This window comes from Callithrix jacchus, chromosome 7, assembly GCF_049354715.1.
Source record: "Callithrix jacchus isolate 240 chromosome 7, calJac240_pri, whole genome shotgun sequence".
NCBI classification, from domain to species: Eukaryota; Metazoa; Chordata; class Mammalia; order Primates; family Cebidae; genus Callithrix; species Callithrix jacchus.
The window spans coordinates 57,451,508-57,463,660 of NC_133508.1; the positions used below are offsets into that span (position 1 = coordinate 57,451,508).

The 12,153-nt window shown below is 47.8% G+C and overlaps 1 protein-coding gene across 2 annotated transcripts in view; it reads left to right on the top strand.

The window, feature by feature from the left end:
* CDA (cytidine deaminase) overlaps positions 1-12,153 on the top strand; it is a 41,122-nt gene that overhangs the window by 11,854 nt on the left and 17,115 nt on the right. For both annotated transcript variants that reach the window (XM_035308003.3, XM_002750384.6), the window contains exons 2-3: positions 3,131-3,242; positions 9,720-9,777. In XM_035308003.3, the coding sequence (XP_035163894.1) occupies positions 3,131-3,242; positions 9,720-9,777 (170 nt within the window). The remainder of the gene's footprint in view (positions 1-3,130; positions 3,243-9,719; positions 9,778-12,153) is intronic.

Here is a 12,153-nt window from a genome sequence, read left to right on the forward strand (position 1 = left end):
TTGGTGCTCAGTATACATGCCTGCTCTTCGCCCCCAAAGCAGAATTCCAAACCAGTCCCCACCTGACACCATCTCAAGCACCACTGTGACCTCACTCACCCTCACCCCAGCAAGGGACCTGCAGCTGTGGCACCCAGCACTGTCTAATGACATCCATCAACTCTGGACATGAATGCCTGTGATCCTGAGAACAATTACCTAAATGACTAATCACTCCTAACATGCCAATGTAAATAATGAAGGGACAGAGAAATATGTGAGGAAAAATATATAAGAAGACAATGACCAAATAATTTCCAAATTTGATAAACACTGAACAAAATACTGCATAATCACGATGAACACTTGGACTTAGAAAAGGAAGGGTAGGCTGGGCACCATGGCTCACATCTATCATCCCAGCACCTTGAGAGGCCAAGGCAGGAGGATCACTTGAGCCCAAGAGTTTGAGACTGGCCTGGGTAATATGGCGAAACCCCATCTCTGCAAAAAATACAAAACAATTAGCCGGGTGTGGTGGTATGTGCCTGTGGTCCCTACTACTCGGGAGGTTAGGATGAGAGCCCAGGAGTTTGAGGTTACAGTGAGGTATGATCATGCCACTGTACACCAGCCTGGGCAACAGTGAGATGCTGTCAAAAAGAAAGGAAAGAGGGGAGGGGAGGGGAGGGGGGGAGGAGAGGGGAGGGGAGGGGAGGGGAGGGGAGGGGAGGGAAGGGTTGGGTTGATGAAATAAATAAGAATACAGTGACTCAAACAATATAGTGGCTTATTTCTCTAACCTAACAGCCCAGAGGTGCACAGCATAGATGATGCATTTCTCTGTCCTGCAAGGTTGTCCTGGAGACCAGATTCCTTCTGTCTAGGTGTCCCACCATCCCAAGTTGTGTCCTCATCTGCATGTTCAGACTGACACACATCATCATCACACCCACATCATGGGGTTTTATAGGCCAGACTTGTGGCTTCTTTGGCAATCCAATGCTATGAAAAACTTAGAAACATCCTGATCGATTTGCTTCCAATCATTTCCATACAGAAGTGCCACACCCAAAGAGCCCTTCTGGACACAGTCCTCAAGCCTGCCAACTCTCTCATTTTCCTAACCGGCTTCCATGCCTGGCCCATCCCTGCTGCCCCATCTTAATGCTGGCTATTGTGGTGCCTGAAACAACAGGCTGGGTTGGCAGATGGCATATCACTTCTTTGCCACAGGGCTGATTCCCACTGCCAGGGAGAGAAATTTTAGTGGTGGTACCATGGCCTGCCTTCCCGGTTATCGCAGATGGAGCTTTACCGAATAACAGACTAGTAGAAGTTGCTGTCTGGCCATCTTGACTCGTCTGTGTGTTCCCCTCCGCGTTGCTCAATCGCTAAGCCAATGTCACAGAGTTTAGATTTTTTTTTGTTCAAGTTGCATCTCACTTTCACACAAATGTCTGTATTAGGTATGGGTTACGCTGCTGTAACAAACAGATTCCAAGATGCAGTGACACAAACATGATGGAATTCTGTTTTCCTCTCACACAACAATTCAGAGTTGGCAGTGGAACCCAGGCAGACAGGCAACTCTGCTCCATGAGTTGACCAGGTTTCCAAATTCCTTCTCTCTCCTTGCTGCTCCTCCATTCCCATGGCCACACAGTAAAGGTGTCCCACCACATCACCTCCACCTTCCAGCCTGTGGAAGGGGAAGAAAACAGAAGTAACAGGCAAGCAACCTCCTTACCAAAAGTAAGACCCAGGAATTTCCCGCATCACTTTGGGCCACATCCCATTGGCCAGAACTACTTCACGTGGCCATGCTGTGCTGCAAGGGAGTCTGGGAATTACAGTCTCTAGCTGAGTGGCCATGCTGGAATGGGGGACACTTGTATTACTTAAAGGAAGATTTAGGAAATGAATACTGGGGAATAATTCACATTTCTGCCTCAGGGAGAAAGGCAATTTACAAACAGTGATACAGACCATATACCACATCTTGCCGGTCAGGGGAAAGCTCAGCTCTGGTGGTGATTCATTGGTGGACTCACTTCCCTGAAGATGAACTCTCTCTTAGCCAATCTGGTTATGTCAACATCTTGTCTCCTGGAAGCAGCCCTGGCTCATTGTCCCCCAGGAACAACCCTGAGAGAGCCACTAGGAGAGACTCCCTTACTGAGAGCTGGGCCATCTTAGGAGCCCACATTCCATTGGAGGCCTGAAGATTGCCTTAAATTTTGTGCAATCTCGGACAACTTGCACAAAGCTCGGGTTTTTTTTTGTTGTTGGTTGCTTGATTTCGTTGTTAGTTGGTTTGCGCAGTTTGTCTTGCAACACAACTGACACAGAACCCTGGCTGAACTCTGACAGCCAGTACCTAGCCCCCAAAATTTGGTCCAGGCTCACACTGGGAATCAGGATCTGTCTTAGTCCGTTGAGGCTGCTATAACAGAATACGGTAGACTGGGTAGCTTATAAACAACAGAAATGTATTGCTCACAGTTCTGGAGACCGGAAAGCCCAAGGTCAGGGCACTGACAGATGCAGCGAGGGCCTGCTTTCTCACAGACGGTGACTCCTTGCTATGTCCTCATGAGGCAGAAGGGGCAAGGCAGTTCTCTGGTTGTATGAGGGCGTGACTCCCACTCCTAGGCTTAGTCCCCTTCATTCTGTTCTCAGTATCTAATCATGCTTCCAAAGACCCCACTTCCTAATACCACCACCTTGGGGGCCAGGATTTCAATGTATGAATTTGATGGGAACACATTCACACCATGGGGCCCTTAGATCTCTTAGAGGCAGGTGTGGAGGCTCTACTTTGCTTTGGTAAGCCTCAGCATCTCTCCTGGCCTTGACCTCTGCAGGGGTGAGGGGGCTTCCTAATGTGTCTGTTGTGCTGCCCTGCTCCCAGGCTGTGCTTCATCCAGGAGGCACTGGGTAAATTAAGACAGTGCGAGGTTCTTAGGAAGGGCCACTACCACGGGCCAAATGGTCTACCAATGCCCCAGGTCAATTGTCCTTTCCTTCTCCCCACTCCATTTGGAGTAACCAGTTCCTTCCTGCTCTGGAATGGAGCAAGCCTCTTGCTCAACACACGTGCAGGAAGCGGCTCTTCGGGACATACCTCTGGACTCTCCTTTCTTCTCAGGGTGCAACATAGAAAATGCCTGCTACCCCCTAGGCATCTGTGCTGAACGGACCGCTATCCAGAAGGCCATCTCAGAAGGGTACAAGGATTTCAGGGCAATTGCTATCGCCAGGTGAGTGGGAAAGCCAGATTGCAACAATATTCATTCATCTCTTCAGCCAACATCCCGCTTACACATATTATTCATTCATTCCTTTATCTGACATGTTTATTGTAGACTTCCTATGTGCCAGGCACTGTATAAGGCCTTGGGCTGAGTGCTGAGGATCAGGAGATAAATAAGGATATGGACTCTGCCCTCAGAGAGCCTGCAGGATAGGTGAATAAGCAAGGCAACTCTCATCCAAGGGCCGGTATGCCCGGTTCCAGCAACAGAAAATCATACAGATTCCTCTCCTAAAAGATATAACAGAAAGGCAGCATTAGGAGGCAGCACACATAAAGCAGGAGGCACCTAAAAATCACCTGCTATAGACTCCCTTGTCACCAACCCCATTTTATAGCTGATGAAATTGAGGCCCAGAGAAGTTGAACAACTTTCCTGGGAGTTAGTGGCAAAGCTGGAACAAAACCCAGGTTCCAGAGTCTCTCTGCAGGGCTCATTGTACTGCGTCATGCTATGCCAGGAGGTAGAACCCTGCTCTCCTCAAGCTGATGCTAGGATCCTGAATGAGCCACTCAGCACTGCTCACTCCTTCATTTGGCAACGCTCACCTCACGGTGCCAGAACTGGGATAAAGACAGCCAGGTCAACACCAGTCATGGTTCAAACTAATCAGAGTCCAGCCCAGCTTCTGGCTGAACAAGAGACCCAATCAATGCTCCCATGTGTCCCAAACAGAAATATCCTAGTTGGCATGAGCTTACTCTCCAAGGGAGCATGTTGAATTCTTATTGGCTCTGGTCCCAGACTCAGTGGTTTTGGGATTCAAGCACATAAATGAGCCCCTTTTCTAAGTTGGACTCCATTAATTTAATGATTTAGTGGTAAATTGCTCCTGTCTGCACCTTTGCATTCTGCATGACAGTTTTCTTAACAAGTTAATGAGGAAAATGACATGGGAAATGTTTATCCCACCTAGAAGGAGGCTGCATGCCTGTTGGTCTTTAGGGACATCTGGGTGCACAGGTCACATTCTATGAGGGAATTGTCTCGTCACTCATAGTGGAGTTAATTCCTGTGGCAGAGCTACAGCACCTTTCTGGCTAAAATGCAATCAGCAGAGATGCAGGAGTTTAGTGCAAGGCCAGTGGGGACTGCACAGAACCAAGCCCACGTGCCTTTTCTAAGATCTAAACTTTGCCTCAGTCTGGCCTGGAGGTGACCCAGCTTATTCAGTGTTAGTTTCTCAGTGAGTGAAGCCCCAGGGGCACTTAAGGAGAAGGACTCCAGTATCCAAGAGCCTTCCCTGTGACCGAGCTGTGTCCTGGCTTCCTTTCCGTTTCCAGAGGAATAAATGATGCTGTGCTGAGAACATTTTGTGCAGATAGGCCAGGATCACAATGTGAATTGCGCTTTATGAAACGAAAGGAGGGAAATAACTCAATTTCAAAGCTGATCCAAGAAAATAATGATATTCTAGGGAAAAACAGGCCAAAGTCAACCAAAGGATAGTGATGCCTTGCTCTGTTTAGAATTTTCCAAATGAGAGCCTTTTTCTCTTGGTCATTATCTACTTTTAAACACAGCTAAGTGTCACTAGCAGTGATTAGCAAGTGTTCTTATTTACACAAAACCTGCCATTTTCCCAGCACCCAACTGCTGTACTCTGGGTATGCAGCCTGCCTCAGCTTCCCTGAGCCAGAAATGTACTCATTATCACACTAATGATTTGTTAAATTGAGAGCATTTGTGGATTTAGAGGATGAATGCGAAGTGCCAACTCCCTTGTTAATATCGGATGAGTCTGAACAGCCTCAGAGAGAACCCCTCTGAGACCTCTAACGGTGACCGCACTCAGGAAAGGTGCAGGTGAGTGTGTCTTATTGCTCACAGAGAGTCAAGCTTGCCCCACGGGGGTCCCAGCTGTAGTGATCAGAGCCTAGGTTTCCAGCTCGTTTAGTCTGATAAGCACGGTCTCAGTGTGTGACCAAGGTGAGCACAAACCACAAGAAACTGTAAATAGCCAGCAAAAGGCAGGACAAAGCGAAGGGCAGGGGAGAGGGAGAAAGGGGGAAGCGTGAAGAAACGTCCTGATGTAGCCAGCAGGTGCTCACTCTTGAGTGCTCTCTCTTGGCAGGAACATTGAATAACAGAAGCCCAGGCTTCAGGCTCAGTGAAACACGGTTTCCAAATTCAGCCACGTTGTTGACCTTGGGCATGTTGCTTAGACCCCCAAGCCTGGCTTCTTACCTGTGAAGTGGAGGACACTGGTCTGCTATGGGGGTCTCATGAAACAATTTCTGTAAAGTTCCTGACGCAGAGTGTGTAATAAATTCAAACCAATATATTTTTTTTTAGCTTTTCGTTTTGTTTTGTTTTGTTGGAGAATAAGTCTTGTTGATGCTGCTCAGGCTGCAAAATCTCGGCTCACTGAAACCTCCGCCTCCCAGGTTCAAGTGGTTCTCTTGCATCAGCCTCCCAAGTAGCTGAGACTACAGGTGCCAGCCACCATGCCTGGCTAATTTTTGAACTTTTAGTGGAGACAGGGTTTCACCACGTTGGCCAAGTTGACCTCAAACTCCTGGCCTCAAGTGATCCACTCACCTCAGCCTCCCAAAGTGCTGGGATTATAGGTGTGAGCCACCCCACCCAGCCTCAAACTATTATATTGTTTTAAAGTTATCATTATTTCTTCTGCCGCAAAACTACCAAAGGCAGAATGTGTAGATTTGGGGTTCAAATCTTGGTTCTGCCACTTACTAGCTCCGTGGCCTTGGGCACGTTGCTTCACCTTTCATGATCTCCAGCACGCAGATGATAAGAATGCCTACATACCCCCCTCCCTTACAGGGTCATTGGGGGATTAAATGAACGAATACACTTAAGGTCCTGAGCACAGAGGCTGGCACACAGAACCACCATGTACATGTCAGCCATGACTGTTAATGGGCTGTCTACATCCTCAGCGCTAGGCTGCCTGGAAACACCATCCTGTGACTTCTGTTGTTGAAGCCTACACCAAATCTGCCTTCCCAGTGGAATGCATGCTTTCCCACCTTGGAATCCCTGATGCAGGTCACCTTGTCCTGGGAGCTAGCCATTGGGTAGTGGGCCACACATGCACAAGACTCAGAAAGGAAGCAGTGAGCTCAGCAGGGGTCAGATCATACAGGGCCGTGGAAGGAAGGCTGAATTTCATTCAGAGCAGCTCTCCCATGGCCCTAACCATGCCCTAACCATGCCTTTATTACGGCATTTATGTGAAATTTTATCTTCCCCTCCAGAAGGTAAGCTCCGGGGATTGTCCGATTGGTCTCTGTGGCTCCTTTCCCATGCCTCCCTGGCATAGAGAAGGGTTTTGGTCTACATGTGTGGAATGAAGTGAAAAATAACCCCCAAAGAGCATAGAAGAGGCCCCGGCTGCAACAGCTGTCACTCAGTAATTGCAAGGGTTCACTCACGTCCTGGGCAGGAGTCCCCACCGCCCCCCGTAGGTGCCCATGGGTTTTTCTTCTGAAGCTGGAAGCATGCTCAGAGAGGACCCCATCTTTCCATGGAACAGAACCTTTCATTGACTGGACTCCCACATATAATAGGTAGTTATGGCGAGGATTAGGGAAAATAGCACCACGCCTGCTTTGTTCTGATCGTAATGTCCATCTCCAGCTCCACTCGACGCCTTGGCTGGGTGGCTGGTTGGTTGATCAATTGCCTAGCTCCCCTCACTAGTCCATAAACTCCTAAGCATAGTGAATTTTGTCTGTTTTGTTCACTGCTGCACTCCTAGCCCCAATGACAGTGCCTGGCACATAGTAGGTGCTCAGGAAATATTTGTTGGTTGAAATGAGATGATGCATATAAAATACTTTGCAGAATGCCTGACACATTTTAGGCACACATTATCTTAATAACAATTGTTGGGCGGGCATGGTGGCTCACACCTGTAATCCCAGCACTTTGGGAGGCTGAGGTGGGCAGATCACGTGGTCAGGAGATCAAGACCAGTCTGACCAACATGGTGAAACTCCTTCTCTACTAAAATAACAAAAATTAGCTGGGCATCGTGGCATATGCCTGAAGTCCCAGCTACTCAGGAGGCTGAGGCAGGAGAATCGCTTGAATCCAGGAAGCAGAGATTGCAGTGAGCCAAGATCACACACTGCACTCCAGCCTGGGTGACAGAGTGAGACTCTGCCTCAATTAAAAAAAAAAAAGTTGTTGTTAAGATATAATAAGATGAATTATGAAATAGTACATAAAGCACATAGCATATAATAAAACTGTATATGATAAAGTACCAAAATTATGACAGAGCTTACATATGTAAGGAAATAAATGTCCAGCAATTAGTACAGGCAGTAACAATAAGTATATAGCATTCTAAAGTTTACAAAGTCTTCCATACACCTTATCTCATTTTATTTTCTAGCATTCTTACAAAGCAGATGACATGCCATCCACAATTTACAGCACATAAATGAGCCTTGGATGAGTTAAAACAACTTAGTCAAAGTCACACATAGTAAAAGGAAGAGCCAACTAAGAACCAAAATTTAAAACCTGTGTTCTGCCAGGCATGGTGGCTCTTGTCTATAATCCCAGTACTTTGGGAGGCCAAGGTACAAAGATCTCTTGAGCCCAGGAGTTCGAGACCAGCCTGGGCAATCAAGTGAGACCCTATTTCTACAACAAATCAAAAAATGAGCCGAGTGTGGTGGTGCATGCCTGTAGTCCCAGCTACTCAGGAGGCTGAGGTAGGAGGATCCCTTGAGGCCAGGAGGTAGAGGCTGCAGTGAGCCATGATTGTGCCACTACACTCCAGTCTAGACAGCAGAGCAAGACTTTGTCTCAAATAAATAAATAAATAAATATCCTATGTTCTTTCAGAGATATTACAAAGTTATGGGTCCAGAAAAGCAAGGCAGATGGTGGCTGCTGGCTTCACCTGTGGTGCTCCAACAGGCTTGGAATTTTCCATCATCAAAGCCACCTGTTTTAGGGACCCATCCCTTTCCTGCTCAGAGCTAGAGGTCTGCTTGCAGGAGCCTGAACTCTCACAGGCGGTCCCTGGCTGGTGAGCTTCTCTCTTCTCCAGGCTTTCTCCAGTGCAAGGAGCCCATTTTTCTCTCCGAGTCACACGCACTCTATTCTTTCATGCCTCAGGGCCTTTGCACATACTGGTTTTTGTTTGTTGTTTTTGTTGTTGTCATTTTGTGAGACAGGGTCTCACTCTGTCACCCAGGCTGGAGTACAGTGGCACAATCTTGGTTCACTGCAACCTCCACTTCCCAGGCTCAAGTGATCCTCCCACCTCATCCTCCCAAGTAGCTGGTACTACAGGCCCACACCACCACACCCAGCCAATTTTTTGTATTTTTAGCAGAGACGGGATTTCGCCATCTTGGCCAGGCTGGTCTCGAACTCCTGACCTCAGGTGGCCCACCAGCCCTGGCCTTCCAAACTGCTGGGATTACAGGTGTGAGCCACCGCACCTGGCTGCACATACTATTTATTTCCTTTGCCTACAACACAGAGAAACCCAGAGCTTCAGAATAGCGTCTCTGCCTCTTCATCACACTAAACCTATCTCCTCACCCTTAAAGTGGCCATTCTGACATTTAGGCTGCTCTGAGAATTACACGAATTAATGAATGTTGAGTGCCTGGTACAGAGCCTGGCCTAGAGTAGGCACTCACTAAAGAAAGGCAGATGGTAGCTTATGAACTCTACACTTCCTCCAAGGACCAGGACACATGCCTCCTCCTCTATAAAATTTTCCTTCTCAGTCCATTTGCTCCCTCATACTGTGTGTTCCTCCTGCATTTTTTTTTGAGAAGTTTCATTCGTGTTGCCCAGGCTGGAGTGCAATGGCGCAGTCTTGGCTCACTGAAACCTCCACCTCTGAGGTTCCAGCTATTCTCCTGCCTCAGTCTCCTGAGTAGCTTGAAACTATAGGTGTGTGCCACCACACCCAGCTAATTTTTGTATTTTGAGTAGAGATGGCGTTTCACCCTGTTAGCCAGGCTGGTCTCAACTCCAGACCTCAGGTGATCCACCCATCTCAGCCTCCCAAAGTGCTGGGATTACAGGTGGGAGCCACCACACCCAGCTGCATTTTGTTTAAAATGATAACTCAGCTGTTTTTTTACATCACCCATTGGCCTGAACAATCTCCTGAAGACGAGAGACAAATTCTCTTCTCCCTTGGTATTCCCAGGGTGTGGGTGACGGTAGGTGCTCACTAAACGTTTATGGACGGCACTAACGAGAAGCCCTGCCCATGGCCCTGCCCTGTGGCAGTGTGGAAAGCTACCACGTGGCCCTCTCAGATTTTAGGACACAGGAACAGCCTGTGTCTGTGAATCAGGAACAGCCTGATGGGGTAGGACTCCAATCAGAAACAACCGGGACTCAGGGCCTGAATATTAGCAATTGTCCTCAGGCCTTGGAAGAGACTAATTTGAGTTTGATTCTTTGCTTCCCTAGTGACATGCAAGATGATTTTATCTCTCCATGTGGAGCCTGCAGGCAAGTCATGAGAGAGGTAAGCAGCTTCTCTAGCTTTCTGAAATGCAAACCTCTTCCTCGCAGGCTATGGGAGCCACGCCAAGCTGCGGGCATGGCAGGCGTGGAGATGCAGCTACTGTCCTGTTTGCTGGGTTGGCTGACTTCTAAGGCCCCTCCCTACACTTGCATGAGTCACTAGAAATTATTCCTTCATTTAACAAATACTTGGCCGGGCGCGGTGGCTCATGCCTGTAATCCAAGCACTTTGGATTACAAAGTGGCCAAGGTGGGCAGATCACCTGAGGTCGGGAGTTCAAGACCAGCCTAATCAACATGGAGAAACCCCGTCTTAAAAAAAACACTTACTGAGCAAGTGTTGGCTCTGTGCCAGGCACTGAGGTAGCTCTGGGGAGGCAACAGAGAAAAGATGGGCCAAGCTGTGCCCCACAGAGCTCACAGACTAGTGCAGGAGACAGACGATAAACAAAGAACAAAATAAATAAAGGAACGGTGGTGTTTCTGAGAGTCGAGAGGGCTACAGAGGGGGAAAAAAACGCAGAAAAAAAAAGTCCAATGACAAAGGGGCAAGCAGGGGACACTGCAGATTGGGGTCAGCGAATGACAGCCTGTGGGCCAAATCCAGCCTGCTGCTTGTATTCATAGATAAAGTTTTATTGGTACGCAGCCATGGACATTCATTCACCTATTGTCTATAGCCACTTTGCCCTGACAACAGCAGAGGTGAGCCGTTATGACAAGGGCCGCATGGCCTCTAAACCTAAGATATTTACTGTCTGGTCCTTGACAGAAAAAGGTTTGCCAATCCCTGTTTAGATGTCCAGGAAGGTTGTCTTTTTGAGGATGACATTTGAGTAGAAATATAAATAATGAGGCCGGGCACAGTGGCTCAAGCCTGTAATCCCAGCACTTTGGGAGGCCGAGGCGGGTGGATCACGAGGTCAAGAGATCAAGACCATCCTGGTCAACATGGTGAAACCCTGTCTCTACTAAAAATACAAAAAATTAGCCAGGCATGGTGGCGCGTGCCTGTAATCCCAGCTACTCAGGAGGCTGAGGCAGGAGAATTGTGAACCCAGGAGGCGGAGGTTGCGGTGAGCCGAGATTGCGCCATTGCACTCCAGCCTGAGTAACAAGAGCGAAACTCCGTCTCAAAAAAAAAAAAAAAAAGAAAGAAAAAGAAATATAAATAATGAGAGAGACAAAAGCCTAGAAGAGGAGATTCCAAGGGAGCAGAACCAGCAGATTTCACGCTCAGACCCTTGGTGAATTTGAGAAGAGTCAAGAAGGCCCCCAAAGGTCTAGGGCCTGGTAAGTGGAAGGAAAGCAATGGGATTAAGTCAGAAAGGATGGCAGGGGCCAGATCACAAAGGGCCTTGTAGGCATGGGATGAAGGGCATATTTTATTCCAGGAATAAAGGAAACTGAAGTATACACAAACATGGTCAAAATGGCAGATTTTATGTTATATATAATTGATCACATTAAATACACTGGGGGGGAAAAAAGAGAATAGAGGTCAGCCATTGGGTATTTCTAGGAAGAGTCTTGAGGGATCTGAAGTACTTTTTATAAAAGTCTTCTTGTTGGAAAGCTGCAGTTTCTTCAATTCTGAAAGCAAGAGCGTAGGCCAGTCGTGGTGGCTCAGGCTGTAATCCCAGCAGTTCGGGAGGCAGAGGCAGGAGGATAACTTGAGACCAGGAGTTCGAGACCTGCCTGGGCAACATAGCAAGACCCTGTCCTCCACACACTGAAAAAGGATAGAACAAAACAAAAAAATGAAAACAAAGAGATAGTTTAACTCATGAGTTCTTAATCCAGGCTCAGGGGAAGGTTTTCATATTTATATGTACATTTGGGGAAAGGGGAATATCGGTAACTATGGTGGATTCTCAAAGAGATCTGTGTCCTCTAGAGCCTCAAAAGATGAGAGAATCCCACAGGCCCTGAGCTCCAGCATGATACCATCAGCCCCTCGAAATACAGCATCTTGTGGGCATGATGGCTCACACCTGTAATCCCCACACATTGGGAGACTGAGGTGGGAGGATCACTTTAGCCCAGGAATTCAAAACCAGCTTGGGCCACATAGTAAAACCCAGTCCCTTCAAACAATTTAAAAATTAGCAAGGCATGGTGGTACATGCCTGTGGTCCTAGCGGCTCCAGAGGCTGAGGTAAAAGGATCACTAGAGCCTGGGAGGTCAAGGCTTCAGTGAGCCGCACTCCTGCCTGGGCGGCAGAGCAAGATCCTTTCTCAAAAATAAATACATACCAATGACCAAGTGCAGTGGCTCACGCCTGTAATCCCAGCACTTTGGCCAAGGCAAGTGGATCACAAGGACAGGAGTTTGAGACCAGCCTGGCCAATATGGTGAAACCCCATCTCTACTAAA